Source organism: Scyliorhinus canicula, chromosome 27 (assembly GCF_902713615.1).
Source record: "Scyliorhinus canicula chromosome 27, sScyCan1.1, whole genome shotgun sequence".
NCBI lineage: Eukaryota > Metazoa > Chordata > Chondrichthyes > Carcharhiniformes > Scyliorhinidae > Scyliorhinus > Scyliorhinus canicula.
This window is the reverse complement of record NC_052172.1, coordinates 3,633,292-3,654,448: the sequence shown is the minus strand read 5'-3', so window position 1 is coordinate 3,654,448 and position 21,157 is coordinate 3,633,292. Positions and strand designations below refer to the sequence as shown.

At 49.8% G+C, this 21,157-nt stretch overlaps 1 protein-coding gene across 1 annotated transcript in view; it reads right to left on the bottom strand.

Moving 5' to 3' along the window:
* Window positions 1–21,157, bottom strand: part of LOC119957974 (regulator of microtubule dynamics protein 3-like) — a 70,949-nt gene that overhangs the window by 8,641 nt on the left and 41,151 nt on the right. Inside the window, exons 9-11 of the mRNA XM_038786219.1 lie at window positions 12,118–12,167; window positions 4,570–4,648; window positions 2,519–2,568 (exon numbers count right to left, since the gene is read on the bottom strand). Coding sequence (XP_038642147.1) covers window positions 2,519–2,568; window positions 4,570–4,648; window positions 12,118–12,167 — 179 coding nt within the window. The remainder of the gene's footprint in view (window positions 1–2,518; window positions 2,569–4,569; window positions 4,649–12,117; window positions 12,168–21,157) is intronic.

The following is a 21,157-nucleotide window of genomic DNA, read 5'->3' as shown; positions in this document are numbered from 1 at the left end:
ATCTTTGGACTGTGGGAGGAAACCGGAGCACCCGGAGGAAACCCACGCACACACAGGGAGGACGTGCAGACTCCACACAGACAGTGACCCAGCCGGGAATCGAACCTGGGACCCTGGAGCTGTGAAGCATTGATGCTAACCACCATGCTACCGTGAGGCCCCAATTGTCAGGATGCCTGAAGGCATTGAAACTGCGGAGGCCGGCGTGTACATGGCAAAGATGCTGGAGAAATTGATGGTGATGGGGGGCTTTGATCGGCCCCTGGAGGTGGACCAAGTGCATTGGGTGCTGAGGAGGAGGCTGCAGGCGGGTGAGCCGCCGAGGGAGATACTGGTGCAGTTGCACCGCTTTCTGGACAAGGAGAGGATTCTTCCATGGGCGAGACAGACCAGGAACTGTACATGGGAAGGGAACGAGCTGCGGGTGTACCAGGACCTGGGTGTGGAGATGCCAAAGAGGAGGGCAGAGTTTAATCCGGTTAAGGTGGGTGAAAGTTTGAGGTATTGTACCCGGCCCGCCTGTGGGTGACTTTCCAAAAGCGGGAACTCTATTTTGACACGCCAGAGGAGGTGATGGAATTTAGGAGGGACTGGGAGGGGGGGGGGGGGGGGGGGGGGGGGGGCGGGCGGGCATTGAGCTTTGTAGGAGTTTTGTGCTTTTTCTAAAGTGTTTGGTGGTGGGTATTACAGGACGGATCTTGGCGGGGAAGCAGTAATGGTGAGTGTGTCTTTTGTTACTCTTTAGGGGTTGATGGCTGGGTCGATTGAGGGGGGGACGGAAACGGAGGGAGGAAGAGTGGTTGGAAGCCTTGGGTGGGACCGCCATGCTTATCTGGGTAGGCTAGTCAACAGGTGCGAGGTGGCAGGTTGCCAGGAGGAAGGCGTGGGGGGGACGGATAGGGTATGTTTACTGAACTCGGGAATGTGAGTGTGCGTGTTCCTGAACTCGGGAATGTGAGTGTGCGTGTTCCTGAACTCGGGAATGTGAGTGTGCGTGTTCCTGAACTCGGGAATGTGAGTGTGCGTGTTCCTGAACTCGGGAGTGGGGAGTGTGCGTGTTCCTGAACTCGGGAGTGGGGAGTGTGCGTGTTCCTGAACTCGGGAGTGGGGAGTGTGTGTGTTCCTGAACTCGGGAATGTGAGTGTGCGTGTTCCTGAACTCGGGAATGTGAGTGTGCGTGTTCCTGAACTCGGGAACGTGAGTTTGCGTGTTCCTGAACTCGCGAGTGGGGAGTGTGTGTGTTCCTGAACTTGTGAGTGTGTGTGTTCCTGAACTTGTGAGTGTGTGTGTTCCTGAACTCGGGAACGTGAGTTTGCGTGTTCCTGAACTCGGGAACGTGAGTTTGCGTGTTCCTGAACTCGGGAATGTGAGCGTGTGTGTTCCTGAACTCGGGAGTGGGGAGTGTGTGTGTTCCTGAACTCGGGAGTGGGGAGTGTGTGTGTTCCTGAACTCGGGAGTGGGGAGTGTGTGTGTTCCTGAACTCGGGAATGTGAGTGTGTGTGTTCCTGAACTTGTGAGTGTGTGTGTTCCTGAACTTGGGAACGTGAGTTTGCGTGTTCCTGAACTCGGGAATGTGAGAGTGTGTGTTCCTGAACTCGGGAATGTGAGTGTGTGTGTTCCTGAACTCGGGAATGTGAATGTGCGTGTTCCTGATCTCAGGATTGAGGAGTGTTTTCCTGAACTCGGGAGTGAGTATGTGTGTGTTCCAGAACTCGGGAGTGTGATTGTGTGTGTGTTTCCTGAACTTGTGAGTGTGTGTGTTCCTGAACTCGGGAGTGTGTGTGTTCCTGAACTCGGGAGTGTGTGTGTTCCTGAACTCTGGAGCGTGACTGTGTGTTTCCTGAACTCGGGAGCGTGACTGTGTGTTTCCTGAACTCGGGAGTGTGAGTGTGTGTTTCCTGAACTCGAGAGTGTGAGTGTGTGTTTCCTGAACTTGTGAGTGTGTGTTTCCTGAGTTCGGGAGTGTGAGCGTGAGTGTTCCTGAACTCAGGAGCGTGAGTGTGTGTGTTCCTGAACTCGGGAGCGTGAGTGTGTGTGTTCCTGAACTCGGGAGTGTGTGTGTGTTTACTAAACTTGGTAATGTGACTCTTGCTGTTCACTGAACTCGGGATTGTTGCTGTTCACTGAACTCGGGAGTGAGAGTGCTGAGAGTGCTCCTAACCTGGAAAGTGAGTCCTTTCTGTTCTCTGCAAGTGCTCGTGCGAGCACTGTGAGCTTCGGAACGTGTCTGACAATGACTGGATCAAATTATAATTGTAGAAAACTGTTGGGTCTGTCTTGTCCTCGAAGGGGAGCCATCAAAATCCAATCCAAACAACTTGTGATGCAAATTTACAGAAAATGTCAAATTAAACCAATAATAAATATAACCACTTGGTGCCCCTTTCCTACTGTTATCTTAGTTTGCATCAGCTAAGTCGGAATTGATCCTGGGACCGGGTGGACCATAAAACTGGATATTGTTCTGGAGATACTTTCTTGTGGATGTTAATATAATTTGAGTTCATGGTAAGCTCACCCATCAATGAATTCAACCATCAGATTAGCTTCGTCTATTGCCTGCATGTCCTGTAAGAGACAGAATTCACAATCAACAGGCTGCAGTAAATATTTGACACTGTGCTGGGTTTTGCTGACTTTCCTTTACTCTGGTTATATTCCTGGTAGGAGTCCAATTATCATTGAGGGCTTCCGCTGATGCTGAGAGGTACAGTGTAGTGTGCCAACCTGCCAAAGTTATCTACCATCCTCCAGCATTTGTCATAAATAATAGTTCTATTTTTCCTTTATTCATTTGTTATATCCACCCTGTGACTGCCTTTGATTTACTCATTCAGCTCCTTAATGACCGACTCTACCGTTATTAGGCTTTGCTACAAATGTGGCATGATTATTATTTTGCACGAACAATTTTCCAGTTCACAGACACAACGGCAACCCTGCATCATGATGGTAAACCCCTCCCATGGAATAGATATCAGGCCATCCCGTTTCCTGCAACTCTGAGCTGAGCTTGTTCACCATGGTAAAACTCAAAATGATGCCCAAGGCTCCCTGAACTAAAGGATGGTGCGTAGGACTAACCAGACCCTGACTTTTCAAAAAGAATTGCTATTCTAAGAATGGTTGCCTCCTCAAGTTGCCACTGGTTTGTGATAGCAGCTTGCGTGTTGCTAAACAAATGGAGGAATGTCTGTCAGTCTCCTCTTCCCTAGTTCAGAGTATCAGTGCATAGTGAGTCAAAATGGGGTTCATTGTGACTTTGAGCAATAGTGTAAAATGGTCACTCCCATTATACAACTTTCCCCCCGCTTCAGCAGAAAGGAAAATGAGGAAAGATGTATACAGGCTTATTCACTATTAGTCAAAATATTTATAGTTACACCCCAGAGAGTTGTAATGGACACTAGGACAATTCTGGGACTTGGAGCACAGTGGGTTAGCACTGCTGCCTCACAGCACCAGGGACCTAGTTCGATTCCAGCCTCGGGTGATTGTCTGTGTGAAGTTTGGACGTTCTCCCCGTGGCTCCGTGGGTTTCCTCCGGGTGCTTCGGTTTCCTCCTACAGTCGGGTTAGATGGGGTTACGGGGATAGGGTGGGGAAGAGGACCTAGGTAGAGTGCTCTTTTCAGAGGGTTGGTGCAGACTATGGGGCTTCTTCTGCACTGCAGGAATTCTATGGATTCTATTCTATGGATCTGGTAACATGACTGATGAGTCAGACCAGTATCATCGTACAGAAACAGTAGGTGAATATGTTCATTATTACTGGTGGCGAGTGAATATAATAATCATTATTAGTGTCACAAGTAGGCTTACATTAACACTGCAATGAAGTTACTGTGAAAATCCGCCAATCGCCACATTCCGGCGCCTGTTCAGGTACACAGAGGGAGAATTCAGAATGTCCAATTCACCTAACAAGCACGTCTTTTGGGACTTGTGGGAGGAAACCGGAGCACCCGGAGGAAACCCACGCAGACACGAGGAGAACGTGCAGACTCCGCACACACAGTGACTCAAGCATGGATTCGAATCCAGGTCCCTCGTGCTGTGAAGCAACAGTGCTAACCACTGTGCTACCTTGCTGCCCCAATCCTTCCCAAAAAATAAGACCGGGAAGTATCAGATTAATGTGGTTTCTGCAGTGAGGTGGATGTAAGCATCTTGATCATACCCACCCTCTGGAGGTCTTGTGGTGAAGTGGGTAGCTCCGGGTTGATGGCCAAGGAAGGTGTGTTGCCTGTAAAACATTCCAATACACCTGACGAGAGGCGGCAAAGAGTGGGAGAGATTCCTGGTCAGCCACAAGCCGAGGGTAAGGTAAACCACTGCAACACTTTGCCAAGCATCACCATGGACCAATCCAGTGAAAGTCCATGGCTGCCAACGCCCTCTTAGGGCACTGTACCCGAGGGAGGAGAAAGACCCATCCTCTGACTGAATTATGTGCCGGCCACTGAGTTTTGACCAGACCAAGTAAAAAAAAATCAGTTTATGCCTCTGTAGGATATCCTGAGCAATACCATTTTCACAACATATTAGTTAAATTCTATATATTTTTTTACCTCTTCTTTGTTCCTGTCCTCCATGGCGGCTATGTCAGTGATCGACATGGCGTAGTGCTGTGTGTATATACTGTCATAACTGTGGAAATACGGAAATATTCAGCAGTTCTTCTGGCTCACACATGCCCGTTCTTTATCCCTTCCCTTTCTCTTTGGGCGGCTCTCACTGAGACTGGGACACAATTCCACGGACACCATGAGGCCTCCTGCCCCTTAGGCCCCTCATTACTCACAAGGTGTGAGCCGAGGTGATGTGCGCCAACATGACATCCGATTGGGGGCAAAGGGGGTGTAACAGCCTAGCCTGATCCTGTCATCCCCAAATGTACTTTCTCTCACCGGATGACAATTGGGGAGGGAAGGGGGGGTGGGATCCTTCCTGGCTGGAGTCCAAAACCAGCCCACCTTCAACCAGGTATCTCAGAACAAACTACAGATTGAACCCAAGTCCTTCTCATGAAAATGCTTTCAGCAAAAAAAAAGGGCTTGAGCAAAGTATTTCCTGAGGTGGCTTCTAACATTATACAACTACTCAAAAAAGTCAATCTCAAATGGCACGAACAAAATAATTTGGTAAACTTATGACAACTTCTCATCAATGCCTGCACTAAACTTGCAGGCTGGGTGGTTACATGACATCATGGTCTTCAACAGAGGTAAATGTACGGTAATGCACTTTGGTAGAAAAAATAGAAACATAACCTGTACCTTCGAAAACAAGAAAGAGGGTAGAAAAGCAAAGGGACTTAGGAACACAACTGGAATAAATCAATAAAAGCAGTATCACAGGTCAATGGAAATGCTAATAATGCACTGGGATTTATGTCTAGGGGTACAGAATTCAATAGTGAAGTTCCAAAGATTAGAGGGACCTTGGTGTGTTTGTCCATAGATCTCTGAAGGCAGAAGGTCAGGTTAATAGGGTGGTGAAAAAGGCATATGGGACACACGCCTTTATCAATCGGGGCATAGATAATAAAATCAGGGAGGAACATCCGGTCGCACATTTGGTGGCTCTCACTCCAGTCAGACTTTAAGACCATTTTCCCTGACTTTTTTGAACTTTTGAGCGCTGGAGTGAAAAACAATAGCACTCTAGATCTGAATCCATACAGAGTTGTATGGACTTAAGGAGCAGAAGGAAGCGAAAACAGGTGAAGAAGGGCGTGGAAGCTCAGGTGGGAGGAAAGATGGCCGATGAACGGACTACGGAAAGGACGGTTCAGACAACACTGGACAACATGCTGCAGGTTATGAAAGAGAGCTTCGCAGCACAGAAGCACGATAATTTGGAACCGCACTTGACCAGAGGCTGGATGCTCAGGATAAGAAGGTCCAGGCACTGGAGAAGACAGTGGAAGAGCAGGCGGATTTCCAAACGGTAGCGGACGTGGAAATTAGTAAGTTGAAGGAGCAGCAAGCAAGGCTGATGGACAAGCTGGAGGACCTGGAAAACAGGTCTCGCCAGCAGAATCTGAGAATCATTGGGCTCCCGGAGGGGGCCGAGGGAGTGGATGCCACGGCATATGTGGCAGACATGCTGCAGAAGCTGGTGGGGGATGATTTCTTCCCCCGTCCATTGGAGCTGGACAGGACACGCAGAGTGCAGGCGAGGCAGCCACGAGTGGGTGGGGGGGGGGGGGGGGGGGGGGGGGGGCGGCCCGGGCGATGGTGGTCAGGTTCCATAGGTTCGTGGACAAGGAGCGGGTTCTACAGTGGGCCAAGAGCACGAAGAGCTGCTCATGGAACAACAGTGTCCTGCGCATCAACCAGGATCTGAGCCAGGAGGTGGCCAGAAGGAGGGCAGCCTACAGACAAATTAAAGAGATTCTGTTTAAAAAGGTCAAGTTCGGGCTACTTTTCCCGGCACGGCTTTGGGTCACATACCGGGAACAGCAACATTATTTTGACGACCCCGGAGGAAGCGATGGACTTTGCTAAGGGGCATGGACTGGTGCCGAACTGAGGACCCATGGACTCAAGTTAGAGTGTATTAAGGGATGTCTGCATTTGATCGCAGATTGCCCTTCGTGTTAGCGATGTCGTTCGGCAAGCTCTTCTACTTAAAATTGGGGATGTTCTTGTGTTTGTGTTTGCCTGTTTGAAAGTTTTAAAGTTAAAGCCAAAGTGATAGTTAAAGTTTAAGTTGCTGGGGGGCTGTTCGGGTTCTCTTTGCTTTTTTTTCTTCTGGGAATGTTGCTTTGTTCTTTGTTTGTTTTCTCTCTGTCTCGGTCCCAGAGCGATTGCTCGAACAGGGCTGTTCTGGGGAGGTGGTGTTGATGGGCGGGGGGACAATAGGTGTGAGACATGGTGGCGCCTGAGTTGAGAGCCACCAGGCTAGCTGCTTTGAGTTAGTCAACGGGAGCGAGGTGGGGGGTGTGTATACAGTCAGTATATGGCAGGGGTTAGGTTACAGGGGATTGTTGCTGGGGGGGGATGATCTGCTGATGAGGGAGGGAACTGAACCAGAGGGAAGGGGTCGGGGGTGGGAGCTGCCAAAAGGCGGACCAGGGGAAGCACGGCACATGGCAGGGGGTGGGCCCAAGAAGGGGGATGGCTGATCAGCGTTTTGGGGGGGGGGGGGGGGGGGGGGGGGGGGCAGGGTGCCCTCCAACCAGGCTGATCACCTGGAATGTTACAGGATTAAACGGGCCGGTCAAGAGGAGGACACGTGTGTTCGCGCACTTACGGGCTCTGAAGGCAGATGTAATGTTGCTGCAGGAGATGCATTTGAAAGTGGCGGACCAGATTAGATTATGGAAGGGCTGGGTTAGCCAGGTCTTCCATTCGGGGCTTGACGCTAAGACCAGAGGGGTCGGGATCATGATTAACAAACGGGTTAAGTTTGAGGCGGATAGCACAGTTGCGGATGGGGGTGGTAGATTTCTCATGGTCCGGGGCACGCTTGAGGGGGTGAAGGTGGTCCTAGTGAATGTTTACGCTCCAAACTGGGATGATGTAGATTTCATCAAAAGGCTGTTGGGGAAAAGCCCCGACTTGGATTCGCACAAGTTGATTATGGGTGGGGATAATTAATACAGTCCTCGACCCCGACCTGGACCGGTCGTGCTCCAGAACGGGCATGGTCCTGGAAATGGCAAGAGAACTGAGAGGGTTCATGGAACAAATTGGGGGGGTGGACCCCTGGAAAATCCGCTGGCTGATGGGGAAGGAGTTCTCGCTCTATTCACATGTGCACAAGGTTTATTCTCGTATTGACTTCTTTATTATGAGTAGGGACTTTTTGGAGGGGGTGAGGGACACAGAATACTCGGCGATCACTACTTCGGACCATGCTCCACATTGGGTTGACCTGCTGGTCTGCAAAGAAAGTTGCCAGCGCCCACAATGGAGGTTAGAGGTGGGATTGTTGGCAGAGGAGAGGGTGTGTGAGAGAGTGGGGAAATGCATGCAGGACTACCTGCAGGTCAACGATACAGGGGAAGTCTCAGCAGCAGTGCTCTTGGAGGCTCTGAAGGCGGTGGTGAGAGGGGAACTGATCTCAATCCGAGCCCATAGGGACAGAACGGATTGGGCAGAGATGGACAGACTGGTGCAGGAGATGACACGGATGGATAGGGAATATGCGGACTCCCCGAGGGCAGAGCTACTTAGGGAACGATGGAGACTGCAGGTGGAGCTGGGAAGGCCGTAGAGCAACTCAGAAAGGCCAGTGTATGCGTATGGGGAGAAAGCCAGCAGAATGCTTGCACAACAACTTAGGAAGAGGGAGGCGGCCAGGGAGATAGGGACGGTAGTGGATGGGGCAGGGAACTGGGTGGGAGACAAGGCAGGACTGAACAGGGTATTCGGGAACTTTTACAGTAAGCTGTATGCCTCTGAACCCCCCACGGGGCCGGAGGGGATGAGGCGCTTCTTAGATGGGCTTACCTTCCCAAAGGTGGGCAGGGGGATGGTAGAGGGGCTGGGGCCCCGATTAGAGCTGAAGAAGTAATGGGGGGGCCTGAAGGCCATGCAGTCGGGTAAAGCCCCGGGGCCGGATGGGTATCCAGTGGAGTTCTACAAAAGGTTTGCGGGTATACTGGGGCCGGTGCTGGTTAGGGTGTTTAACGAGGCGAGGGACAATGGGGTGCTATCCCCGACGACGTCGCAAGCCGCCATCTCGCTGATATTAAAATGGGCTAAGGATCCGGAGGTCTGTGGGTCATATAGGCCAATCTCCCTGATTAATGTAGACGCTAAACTGCTGGCCAAGATCCTGGCGTCCAGAATCGAAGACTGCGTACCGGACGTGATTGTGGAGGACCAAACTGGGTTTGTTAAGGGCAGGCAGCTGGTAGCCAATCTAAGAAGGCTACTCAATGTGATTATGATGCCCTCGGGAGGGCAGAGAGGTGGAGGTAGTGGTGGCAATGGATGCCGAAAAGGCTTTTGACCGGGCGGAGTGGGACTATATATGGGAGGTGCTGGGATGGTTTTGGTTTGGAGAGGGCTTTGTGGACTGGGTTAAATTGCTATATCAGACCCTGCAGGCTAGTGTAAGGACGAACAGGACGATATCTGAGTATTTTAGACTACACCGTGGGACAAGACAGGGATGCCCCCTCTCTCCACTGCTGTTTGCGTTGGCCATAGAACCGTGGCAATTGCTCTGAGAGCGGCAAGGGGATGGAAGGGAATGGTCGGGGGGGGGGGGATAGAACACAAGGTCTCGCTCTACGCGGATGACCTGCTTTTGTATGTGTCACATCCAGCGGCAGAGATGGACGGGATTATGGAAATCCTAGGGGAGTTTGGCCGGTTTTCGGGCTACAAGTTGAACATGGCAAAAAGCGAGATGTTTGTGGTGCAGGCGAGGGGTCAGGAGAATAGGCTGAGGGAGCTACCATTTAGGCTGGTTGGGGAAAGTTTTAGGTATCTAGGGATACAAGTGGCGCGCGACTGGGGTAAGATGCATAAGTTGAACTTGTCCAAGCTGGTGGAGCAAATGAGCACTAGCGGGGAGAGTACAGACGGTGAAGATGACGATCCTCCCGAGATTCCTGTTTATTTTTCAGTGTCTCCCTATTTCATTCCGCGGTCCTTCTTTAAAAGAATCAATAAAATCATCCTGGGATTTGTTTGGGCGGGGAAGTCCCCGCGGGTAAAGAGGGGGATGCTGGAACGGAACCGTAGCGAGGGGGGTCTGGCGTTGCCGAACCTCAGCAACTACTACTGGGCGGCTAACATAGCCATGATAAGGAAATGGATGGTGGGTACGGGGTCGGTTTGAGAGCGGGTGGAGGCTGCTTCATGCAGGGGCACCAGCTTGGCAGCCCTGGTCACGGCTCCCCTGCCGCTCCCGCCGGCCAGGTACTCCACCAACCGTATAGTGGTGGCGGCTTTGCGGATTTGGGGCCAATGGAGGAAGCATGCGGTGGGAAGTGGGAGCGTCGATCTGGTCCCTAATATGTGACAACCACCGATTTGTCCCGGGGAAGATGGATGGCGGGTTTCGAGCGTGGCGGAGGGCAGGGGTGGGAAGGATGGCCGACTTGTTCCTGGAAGGGAGCTTCGCGAGCGTGAGGGCGCTGGAGGAGAAGTTCGGTCTGGCGAGGGGGAATGACTTTCGGTACTTGCAGGTGCGGGATTTCGGACGTAGACAGGTCCCGTTCTTTCCACGCTTTCCACCAAGGGGGATCCAGGACAGGGTAATTTCCAGGGGTGAGGTAGGAGAGGGGAGAGTCTCAGATATTTATAAGGAGCTTATGGGAGCGGAGGACACAGGGACCGAGGAACTGAAACTCAAGTGGGAGGAGGAGCTTGGTGGGGAGTTGGAGGCGTATGGGCAGATGCTCTGAGGAGGGTAAATGCAACCACAACATGTTCCAGGCTCGGCCTGATTCAGTTCGAGGTGGTTCACCGGGCCCACATGACAGTGGCCAGATGAGCAAATTCTTTGGGCTGGAGGACAAGTGTTCTAGATGTGGGGGAGGACCAGCGAACCATGTCCACATGTTTTGAGCGTGTCCAAAACTCAGGGGATACAGGCAGGGATTTACGGACGTCATATCCCGGGTGCTGAAAACAAGGGTGGCGATGAGTCCAGAGGTGGCGATTTTTGGGGTGTTGGAAGACCCGGGAGTACAGGAGGGGATATAGGGCGACGTTGTGGCCTTTGCTTCCCTGACAGCCCGGCGACGAATACTGTTGGCCTGGAGGGACTCAAAGCCCCCAAGGACCAAAGTATGGTTGTCGGACATGGCAAGCTTTCTCGGCTTGGAAACAAAAATCAAGTTTGCCTTCCGAGGATCACTATCGGGGTTCGCCCGGAGGTGGCAACCATTCATCGACTTCTTCGGGGAACTAATCGTCAGCAGGGGAGGGGGGGGGGGGTAAAATAGTGTAGAGTAGGGGGGAAGACTAGGCGGGTCTATCTGCGAGAGTGGTACTGTTATTTGCACTATGTTTTTTGTAATTGGTATCTGCATACTAGTGTATATTGTTACTGTTTACAATGGCAAAAATACCTCAATAAAATTGTCCATTAATAAAATAAAATCAGGCAGGTCATGTTGGAGTTGTATAGAACTTTGGTGAGGCCACAGCTGGATACTGCGTGCAATTCTGGTCACCACATTATAGGAAGGGTGTGATTGCACTGGAGGGGGTGCAGAGGCGATTCACCAGAATGTTGGCTGGGATGGAACGTTTGAGTTATGAAGAGAGGTTGGGTAGGCTCGGTTTGATTTCTCTGGAGAAGAGAAGACTGAGGGGCTACCTGATCGAGGTGTACAAACTTGTGAGGGGCATGGACAGGGTGGATAGGGAGCAGCTATTCTCCTTAGTTGAAGCATCAGTTACGAGGGGACACAAGTTCAAAGTTAAGGGCAGGAGGTTTAGGGGGGATTTGAGGAAAAACGTTTTTACCCAGAGAGTGTTGACGGTCTGGAACGCACTGCCTCGGAGGGTAGTAGAGGCGGGTTGCCTCACATCCTTTAAGAAGTACCTGGATGAGTACTTGGCACACCATAACATTCAAGGCTATGGGCCAAGTGCTGGCAAGTGGGATTAGGTGGGTAGGTCAGGGGTTTTCATGCGTCGGTGCAGACTCGATGGGCCGAAGGGCCTCTTCTGCACTGTAGTATTCTGTGAAGTTATTGTATCGGCTTTGATCAGGTTGCACTCATGAAGTTACTGTGAAAAGCCCCTACTCGCCACATTCCGGCGCCTGTTCGGGGAGGCTGGTACGGGAATCGAACAGTGCTGCTGGCCTGCTTGGTCTGCTTTAAAAGCCAGTGATTTAGCCCAGTGAGCTAAACCAGCCCCTGCTCAGGTTGCACTCATGTGCAGTTCTGCTCTTCATACTATCAACAGGACATAGTGGCCAGACTGATATGTATCTTCCCATTATCTGGAGTCACGGGCAAGGAAGTACAGGCGTATTGATAATGCAACAACTGCTATCCAAGCTGAGGCCAATGAACCCGGAAGAAAACAGGATCCAAACTCGGGGCTTTGCATTTGCTCTGCGATCGGATTATTCACAACTGATTGGGACAGCACATTTATTAATTCAACTGTGATTTGAATTTTTAGTCAGCTTACCTGTTAATGGCGTCAACTAATATGTTACCTTCATGTTGTGCCTGCACGTCCTACAAGAGAAAGAATTCATCATCAACATTATGCACTGTTAATATTTGGTATTTCTGGTTTGGCGAATCTTTATTTAAGGAATTGGTTTTTGGTCTTTATTGGAGTGATTGATGGGTTAAGATGACCTCCTCATTTGCATGATTTCTCTATTGGTGGGTTCTGCTGCGAGGGCCTCATAGAATCCCTGCAGTGCAGGAGGAGGCCATTCGGCCCATCGAGTCCACTTCGGCCCTCAGAAAGAGCACCCTGCCATGGCCCACTTCCCCCTGCCCAATCCCCGTAACCCCATATAACCTTTGGGATCAACTGAGCAAAGTCAATCTACCTAGCCTGCACATCTTTGCACTGTGGGAGGAAACCGGAGCACCCGGAGGAAACCCACGCAGACACGGGGAAAAGTGCAAACTCCGCACAGACAGTGACCCGAGGTTGGAATCAAACCCAGGTCTCTTGAGCCCTGAGGCAGCAGTGCTAACCACTGCACCGACTAGGATGAGAACTTTGATGGGGTGACATACAGAGGAAAGCTGATGGACATGGACACCAATACAGTTGCGACATTGGTAGGCCTGCAGATAGCTTCCTGTCACTATCTAGGCACATGGAGGTCTCCGGCTGCAATGTGCCACAGGCCATCAAGCAGAGCATGGAGCCTGTCCTTTCGAAGGCAGACGTGGTGGCCAACTCTATGAGAGCCCGGCCAGACTGACCTACGATGGAGTGTCTAATGGCCGCTGTCTCAGCTTCCACTGCGCCACAGCTTAAATCTCCACAACTCCTCAGTACAGCATTGGAAGCTCAGAGGGAGGATGTGGGATCCATTACTGGTGCATCGTGGCTGCAGATCTCTGTTCTCAATGCATTAAGCAGACTCTGACAGGAGTTCGGCAGGTTACTCGGGTTGCCGAGGTGCCTTCAGTGACCGGGAGTGGCAGTGACCGCATGGAGGATGAACCTACTGTTCTCTCTCAGGTTGACAATATTTGTGCTCCCAGCATCGTCACTCTGACAGACTGCTGCAACCCATACCAAAGCGGCGGAGTCCAAAGCCAGGTTTTCAAGGCCCAGAGGCACGGGAGAGCATCCTGAAAGGCCATCAGCGTTCTACAGGCCAGGCAAAGGCAGGAACAGAACCCATTTGGGTGAACTGCTCATTTTGGTTTGGAGTAATTGGATGGATTGTTGGATAAAGATGTTATCGCAATTGGATAGAGGTGGGGAATTGGGAGCAGTGATTTTGTTGGGATAAAATTTTCGGGAAAGCGGAGTGCGAGTGGCTCTCACAGACAGCCCATCCCAAGGGAAGTCACCCGTCCTCCTCCTCTTTCGCCTCCTCATTCCCCTAGGTAGCAGATGAAGGCTTGTTTGAATTATGCCCTTATGAGAGCCAGGCTGTGGGGGACACAACAGAATCCTGGCCATGCTGCAAAATTGTCCATAAAATCCCTACACTGCAGAAGGAAGCCATTCGGACCCCGACCCTGTGGCGCAGCAATGTGCTCCCAAAATTTGTCCCTAATTTGGAACCTTGAGAATACAAACTACCTGCTGACTCCTTGCAGCAGGAAGGCAATCTGATCTCAGGACTCCTTTTTCCCAGTGGGATTGCCATCCCAATAAAGTTCCCTTCTATTTTCCCAGCCACTGCACTCCACCACCTCCTCCCTGGGGCTGGGAAAAGTCTTAGGAGGCTGATTGCCTGCTCTGCAATGTTACACATGGCTCCAGGGCTCTCAATAAATGCCTGTTCAATGGTGAGATAGAGGAAAGGGGTTAGTCAGCATAGAGGAGGCAGCCCTCGACACCAAGCAGCCTATCTCTGTGCTTTCTTGGAGTTGCGAAGATGGTGAGGAGGACAGAATGTTGAAGGCAGCAAAACAGGACCTGGGATAAGGCAGCAGGAGTTGGGATGAAGCAGCGCGAGTGAGGAACAGGATAAAGCATCAGGAGTTGGGATCAAACAGCGAGCGCGGAAAACAAGATCAAGCAGCAGGAGTCGGGATAAAGCAGCGGGAGCTGGGATAAAGCAGCGGGAGCCGGGATAAAGCAGCGAGACTGGGAGCTGCAATAAAGCAACGGGAGCTGGGATAAAGCAGCGGGGACTGGGAGCTGGGATAAAGCAGCGGGAGCTGGGATAAAGCAGCGCGAGTGGGAGTTGGGATAAGGCAGCGGGGGGCGAAAGCCGGGATAAAGCAGTGAGACTGGGAGCTGCAATAAAGCAGCGGGAGCTGGGATAAAGCTGCGAGACTGGGAGCTGCAATAAAGCAGCGAGAGCTGGGATAAAGCAGCGCGAGTGGGAGTTGGGATAAGGCAGCGGGGGGCGAAAGCCGGGATAAAGCAGTGAGACTGGGAGCTGCAATAAAGCAGCGGGAGCTGGGATAAAGCAGCGAGACTGGGAGCTGCAATAAAGCAGCGGGAGCTGGGATAAAGCAGCGAGACTGGGAGCTGCAATAAAGCAGCGGAACTGGGATAAAGCGAGACTGGGAGCTGCAATAAAGCAGCGGAACCGGGATAAAGCAGCACGAGTGGGAGTTGGGATAAATCAGCGGGGGGCGAAAGCCGGGATAAAGCAGTGAGAGTAGGAAACAGGATAAAACAACAGGAGCAGAGATAAAGCAGCAGGAATGGGAGTCGGCATAAAGCAGCGGGAGCCAGGGTCGGGATAAAGCACGAAGAAGGTGAGTTGGGGTCAGTAGCTGGAGTTTCAAAAAAGCGCCGGGAGTCGGGATAAAGCGAAAGGAGTGGGAGTTGAGCTAATGCAATAATGCAGCGGGAGTTGGGTTAAAGCAGTGGGAAGGGGAGTCGGGATAAAGTAGTTAAAGTGGGACTCCCGGAATAAAACAGCGGGAGTGGGAACCAGGATAAAGCTGCATTAAGAAGGCGAATGGCATGTTGGCTTTTATTGCATGGAGGCTAGAGAATAAACATAGGAAGTTTTGCTATAATTTTACAGGACTTTGGTGGGACCATAACTCGAGCATTGTGCTGTTTTGGTGTCCTGACCTGAGGAAGGATGTAGCTGCCTCACAGACAGTACTATGGTTCACTGGACTGATTCCTGGGATGAAAGAGTTGTCCTGTATTGAGAACTTCGGGAGATTAGGCCCATACCCTCCGCAGTTTAGGAGAACGAGAGGTGATCTCAATGGAACATACACAGTTCTGAGGTGGCCTGACAGGGTATATGGTATTGTTTCTCTGGTTGGCGAGTCTGAAGCTAGGGGTACAGTCTCAGGATAAGGGGCTGATTGTTTACACCCAAGATGAGGAGAACTGTCATTACTCAGAGGATTGAGAGTCCTTAGTATTCTCTACCTCAAGAGGGCAGTGGATGCTCAATCCTTTACAGCATATTCAAGGCTGAGATAGGTTTTGAATTCTCGGGGAATTAAGGGATCTGAGGATTGGCGGGAAAGTGGAAATTAAGTCAAGCATCAGCCATGAAGTTATTGAATGGTGTAAAGGGCTGAAGGGGCCATACACCTTACTGCTCTTACCCATTTATTGTGTTCTTATGAAGGCACCCAGGTTGGTGCCAAGATAGCAGCACACTGAGATGATCTTTTTGTGTGGTCGCACAACAACAGCATGTTTATGGAGTGGCGGTCCTAATGACAACAGTCACAACTATGTGTGAAGGTAGTCATTTGGTGGAACAGTAAAGCCTCCCTGTTTGCATTTACGTTCTCGCGAAACCTCGTAAACGGTGAGATCGCAAATGGCAGTCAAGTTCCTGCAATGCGAGGGCAGCATTGATTTAAAAAATAATATAAACCTTTAATGTCACAAGTAGGCTTACATTAACACTGCAATGAAGTTACTGTGAAGAGTCCCTAGTTGCCAGACTCCGGCACCTGTTTGGGTACACAGAGGGAGATTTCAGAATTCTCAGCTGGTACGGGAATTGAATCCGCGTTGCTGGCCTTGTTCTGCATCACAAACCAGCTGTCTTGCCCACTGAACTAAATCAGCCCCCTTTGCGTAGTTACTCTACAACACATCGTGGTATAGTACCTGCATACAACAGGTGGAGGGAGCTTCTGAGCAGTACAAGACATGTATTGGAAATAGTAAAATATGGTGGGTGAGCTTGCAGCATAGGTTGGTACCTGGGATCTCGATGTTGTGGCGATTTCGGAGACATGGGTAGAGCAGGGACAGGAATGGTTGTTGCAGGTTCCAGGATTTAGATGTTTCTGTAAGAACAGAGAAGATGGTAAAAGAGGGGGGGTGTGGCATTGTTAATCAAGGAAAGTATTACGGCGGTAGAAAGGACGTTTGAGGACTCGTTCTCTGAGGTAGTATGGGCCGAGTTTAGGAACAGGAGAGGAGAGGTCACCCTGTTGGGAGTTGTCTATAGACCTCCGAATAGTTCCAGAGATGTAGAGGAAAGGATTACAAAGATGATTCTCGACAGGAGCGAGAGTAACAGGGTAGTTGTTATGGGGGACTTTAACTTTCCAAATATTGACTGGAAATACTATAGTTCGAGTACTATAGATGGGTCAGTTTTTGTGCAGGAGGGTTTTCTGACACAGTATGTAGACAGGCCAACAAGGGGCGAGGCCACATTGGATTTGGTACTGGGTAATGAACCCGGCCAGGTGTTAGATTTAGATGTAGGTGAGCACTTTGGTGATAATGATCACAACTCGGTTATGTTTACTTTAGCAATGGGCAGGGATAGGTATATACCGCAAGACAAGAATTATAGCTGGTGGAAAGGCAATTATGATGCTATTCGGCAAGATTTAGGATGTATAGGATGGGGAAGGAAACTGCAGGGGATGGGTACAATCGAAATGTGGTGCTTTTTCAAGGAACAGCTACTGCGTGTCCTTGATAAGTATGTACCTGTCAGGCAGGGAGGAAGTTGTCGAGCAAGGGAACCGTGGTTTACTAAGGAAGTTGAAGCACTTGTCAAGAGGAAGAAGGCGGCTTATGTTAGGATGAGACATGAAGGCTCAGTTAGGCCACTTGAGAGTTACAAGTTAGCCAGGAAGGACCTAAAGGGAGAGTTAAGAAGAGCGAGGAGAGGACACGAAAAGTCATTGGCGGATAGGATCAAGGAAAACCCTAAGGCTTTCTATAGGTATATCAGGAACAAAAGAATGACGAGAGTAAGATTAGGGCCAATCAAGGATAGTAGTGGAAAGTTGTGTGTGGAATCAGAGGAGATAGGGGAAGCGTTAAATGGATATTTTTCATCAGAGTTTACACTGGAGAAAGACAATGTTGTCGAGGAGAATACTCAGGTTCAGTCGACCAGGCTAGATGGAATTGAGGTTCAAAAGGAGGAGGTGTTATCAATTTTGGAAATTGATGGGATTCCCACCCCAGATGGGATTTATCCTAGGATTCTCTGGGAAGCCAGGGAGGAGATTGCAGAGCCTTTATCCTTGATCTTTATGTTGTCTTTGTCGCCAGGAATAGTGCCGGAAGACTGGAGGATAGCAAATGTTATCCCCTTGTTCAAGAAGGGGAGTAGAGACAACCCTGGTAATTATAGACCTGTGAGCCTTACTTCGGTTGTGGGTAAAATGTTGGAAAAGGTTATAAGAGATAGGGTTTATAATCATCTTGAAAAGAACAAGTTGATTAGCGATAGTCAACACAGTTTTGTGAAGGGTAGGTCATGCCTCACAAACCTTATTGAGTTTTTTGAGAAGGTGACCAAACAGGTGGATGAGGGTAAAGCGGTTGATGTGGTGTATATGGATTTCAGTAAGGTGTTTGATAAGGTTCCCCACGGTAGGCTATTGCAGAAAATAAGGAAGTATGGGATTGAAGGTGATTTAGCGGTTTGGATCAGTAATTGGCTAGCTGAAAGAAGACAGAGGGTGGTGGTTGATGGCAAATGTTCATCCTGGAGTTCAGTTACTAGTGGTGTACCGCAAGGATCTGTTTTGGGGCCACTGCGGTTTGTCATTTTTATAAATGACCTGGAAGAGGGCGTAGAAGGATGGGTTAGTAAATTTGCAGATGACACGAAGGTCGGTGGAGTTGTGAATAGTGCTGAAGGATGTTATAGGATACAGAGGGACATAGATAAGCTGCAGAGCTGGGCTGAGAGGTGGCAGATGGAGTTTAATGCGGAAAAGTGTGAGGTGGTTCACTTTGGAAGGAGTAACAGGAATGCAGAGTACTGGGCTAATGGCAAGATTCTTGGTAGTGTAGATGAACAGAGAGATCTCGGCATCCAGGTACATAAATCCTTGAAAGTTGCCACCCAGGTTAATTTAATAGGGCTGTTAAGAAGGCATATGGTGTGCTAGCCTTTATCAGTAGGGGGATTGAGTTTCGGAGCCACAAGGTCATGCTGCAGCTGTACATAACTCTGGTGCGGCCGCTCCTGGAGTACTGCGTGCAGTTCTGGTCACCACATTATAGGAAGGATGTGGAAGCTTTGGAAAGGGTTCAGAGGAGATTTACTAGGATGTTGCCTGGTATGGAGGGAAGGTCTTACGAGGAAAGGCTCAGGGACTTGAGGTTGTTTTCGTTAGAGAGGAGAAGGCTGAGAGGTGACTTAATAGAGACATATAAGATAGTCAGAGGGTTAGATAGGGTGGACAGTGAGAGTCTTTTTCCTCGGATGGTGATGACCAACACGAGGGGACATAGCTTTAAATTGAGGGGTGGTAGATATAGGACAGATGTCAGAGGCAGTTTCTTTACTCAGAGAGTAGTAGGGGTGTGGAACGCCCTGCCTGCAACAGTAGTAGACTCGCCAACTTTAAGGGCATTTAAGTGGTCGCTGGATAGACATTTGGATGAAAATGGAATAGTGTAGGTCAGATAGGCTTCAGATGGTTTCACAGGTTGGCGCAACATCGAGGGCCGAAGGGCCCGTACTGCGCTGTAATGTTCTATGTTCTAAGACAATCCTGAGCAGCACAGCGGTGCAATGGTTAGCACTGAAACCTCACAACACCGAGGTCCCAGGTTCGATCCCGGCCCTGGGTCACAGTCCATGTGGAGTTTGCATATTCTCCCTGTGTTGGCGTGGGTTTCACCCCACAACCCAAAGATCTGCAGGCTAGGTGGACTGGCCACGCTAAATTGCCCCTTAATTGGAAAAAAATGTTTTTTAAAAAGAGACAATCCTCATTTGAGAAAAAAGGGACTCACCTCAAAACTGGCAGACAAAATCAGGGAACATTTCAAAATTGGACAGAGCCATTGCTGGAGCCCTGGACTGAGAGAATTGGGCATTTCCAGGTTAATTTCTCTGCTCGGATCGACTTCAGCTGCAACCATTACAGGCACCGCTTTTCACCTCTGTCAGAAAGGTGGTCAAAAAAAAAATTAACTGTCCATGGCCGGGACTAATGGGAGGAATCCGCTTCCAAAAATTCTGACACCATCTCCCCGTTAAAACGTGTTGAGGTCACTGCTCCGTCATGGCTGCTTTCTCCTCAGGGAAAGAAAACGTGGATAAGCCAACATTGCTCAGGCGATGGGTGTATAAAGTACAAAGCATGAACATGCAAAAACATCATGCAAGGTGGGACTTTACTGTACAGAACCTGAGTATTGCTGAAAAAAAAAGAGACATGCATGGCAATTAACAGTTCTCTGCTGCATTCTCCATGGCAATACCGCCAACAATCAGAGTCTACTTGCCAGCCAATCAGCGCTCTCTTCTCATGGAGTATAAATTGTTTTCCCCTTTCCTGTTGGCTTATCTTATGAACTGTTCTGATGAGTGCAAGACGAAAAGCTTCAATAGCATGTGCTTTTTCAGCAAGATGTATAAAGAGTTAGTGGGGAGGGAACTAAAAGGGAATACGGAGCAGTTTAGCTAATAGGGGTCACAACAGTTTGATGGAATGGTCGACAATTACAACCATTACCACTGAGTGTGGAAGCATGTCTCCCTCATCCTTCAGTGGCGATCCTTTGGTGCTCAGATGTAGATCGGCTGTAGTGTAAAGGGCCTTCCTGTTTATTCCCTTATTTCCCCTTTCTTTTATTTTGCCGTTATCTTTGATCCATGGGTGATTAATGGACATGTATTTTAGTCCAGCAGCAGAGAGAATGAGGAATTCAGAAGATACAAGACAGAGCTCTCTGAGAATCTCTGCTAGTTTGAACAGGAGATTCAGACATTTCTGCACCAGAGAGAGGGAAAGATGGGGTGGGACTTGGTTTGATTGATTGGCTGGTGGTCAATAAATTGGCCAAAAGGCTGTGCTCTGCCCGGTAACAGGCAGTGTTCGGATCCTATCCCAGTGTTATCAGAGACCGGAGGGAGCAGTTTGACTCCTGGACACAGAAAGACAAGGATCTGCTTTTTCTTCCGTTCCAGAAAGGCTGGGGGTGCTGTATTCCTGAAGCTGCAGAGGACCTGGATGAATGGATCTACAGGAAAACCATTACAGTCTGCAAGCAAAGACCAGGGTGCTCTCTCTCCCCTCTCTGGAAAGGCTGTGGGTGCTGTATTCCTGAAACTCCAGAGGCCTGAATGAATCTATAGTAAAGCCTCGGACTGAAAGCAAAGTTTAAACAGGGGGAAGGTGCTGGAAACACCCAACTGAATCAAGACTCTTCTTCTCTTTTACTTATTCATTTCCTTTTTCCCCCGTCTGTGTGTGTGCGTGTGTCTGCATATGTGCTTGCAGAGGGTGGGAGGCAAGTTAAAGCAGGGGATTAGGAATTAGATAATAGTTAACCAGTTGCATTTGCTGCAGGTTTCATTATAGTTCTTGTTCTAACTAAACAGTAATTGTGTTTAAGCTTACAAACCTGGTGACTGTAATTAGTGGACAGCCAAAGTCACCTGTGTTGTGACTCCGAGCCAAGTGGGGCTGGAATTGACTGCACTAGCCCAGGGTAAGAGGAGGCACATATCCATGTAGCTGAAAAATTATTTTTACAAGGCTGACCTTTTAAATGCATTCATGGGATGGAAGCTTCACTGGCACTGTTGCCTACACCCTATTTGTCCTCGACAGCATCTGTTGAATGGCTGCAGTTGTGCGTGGTGAAG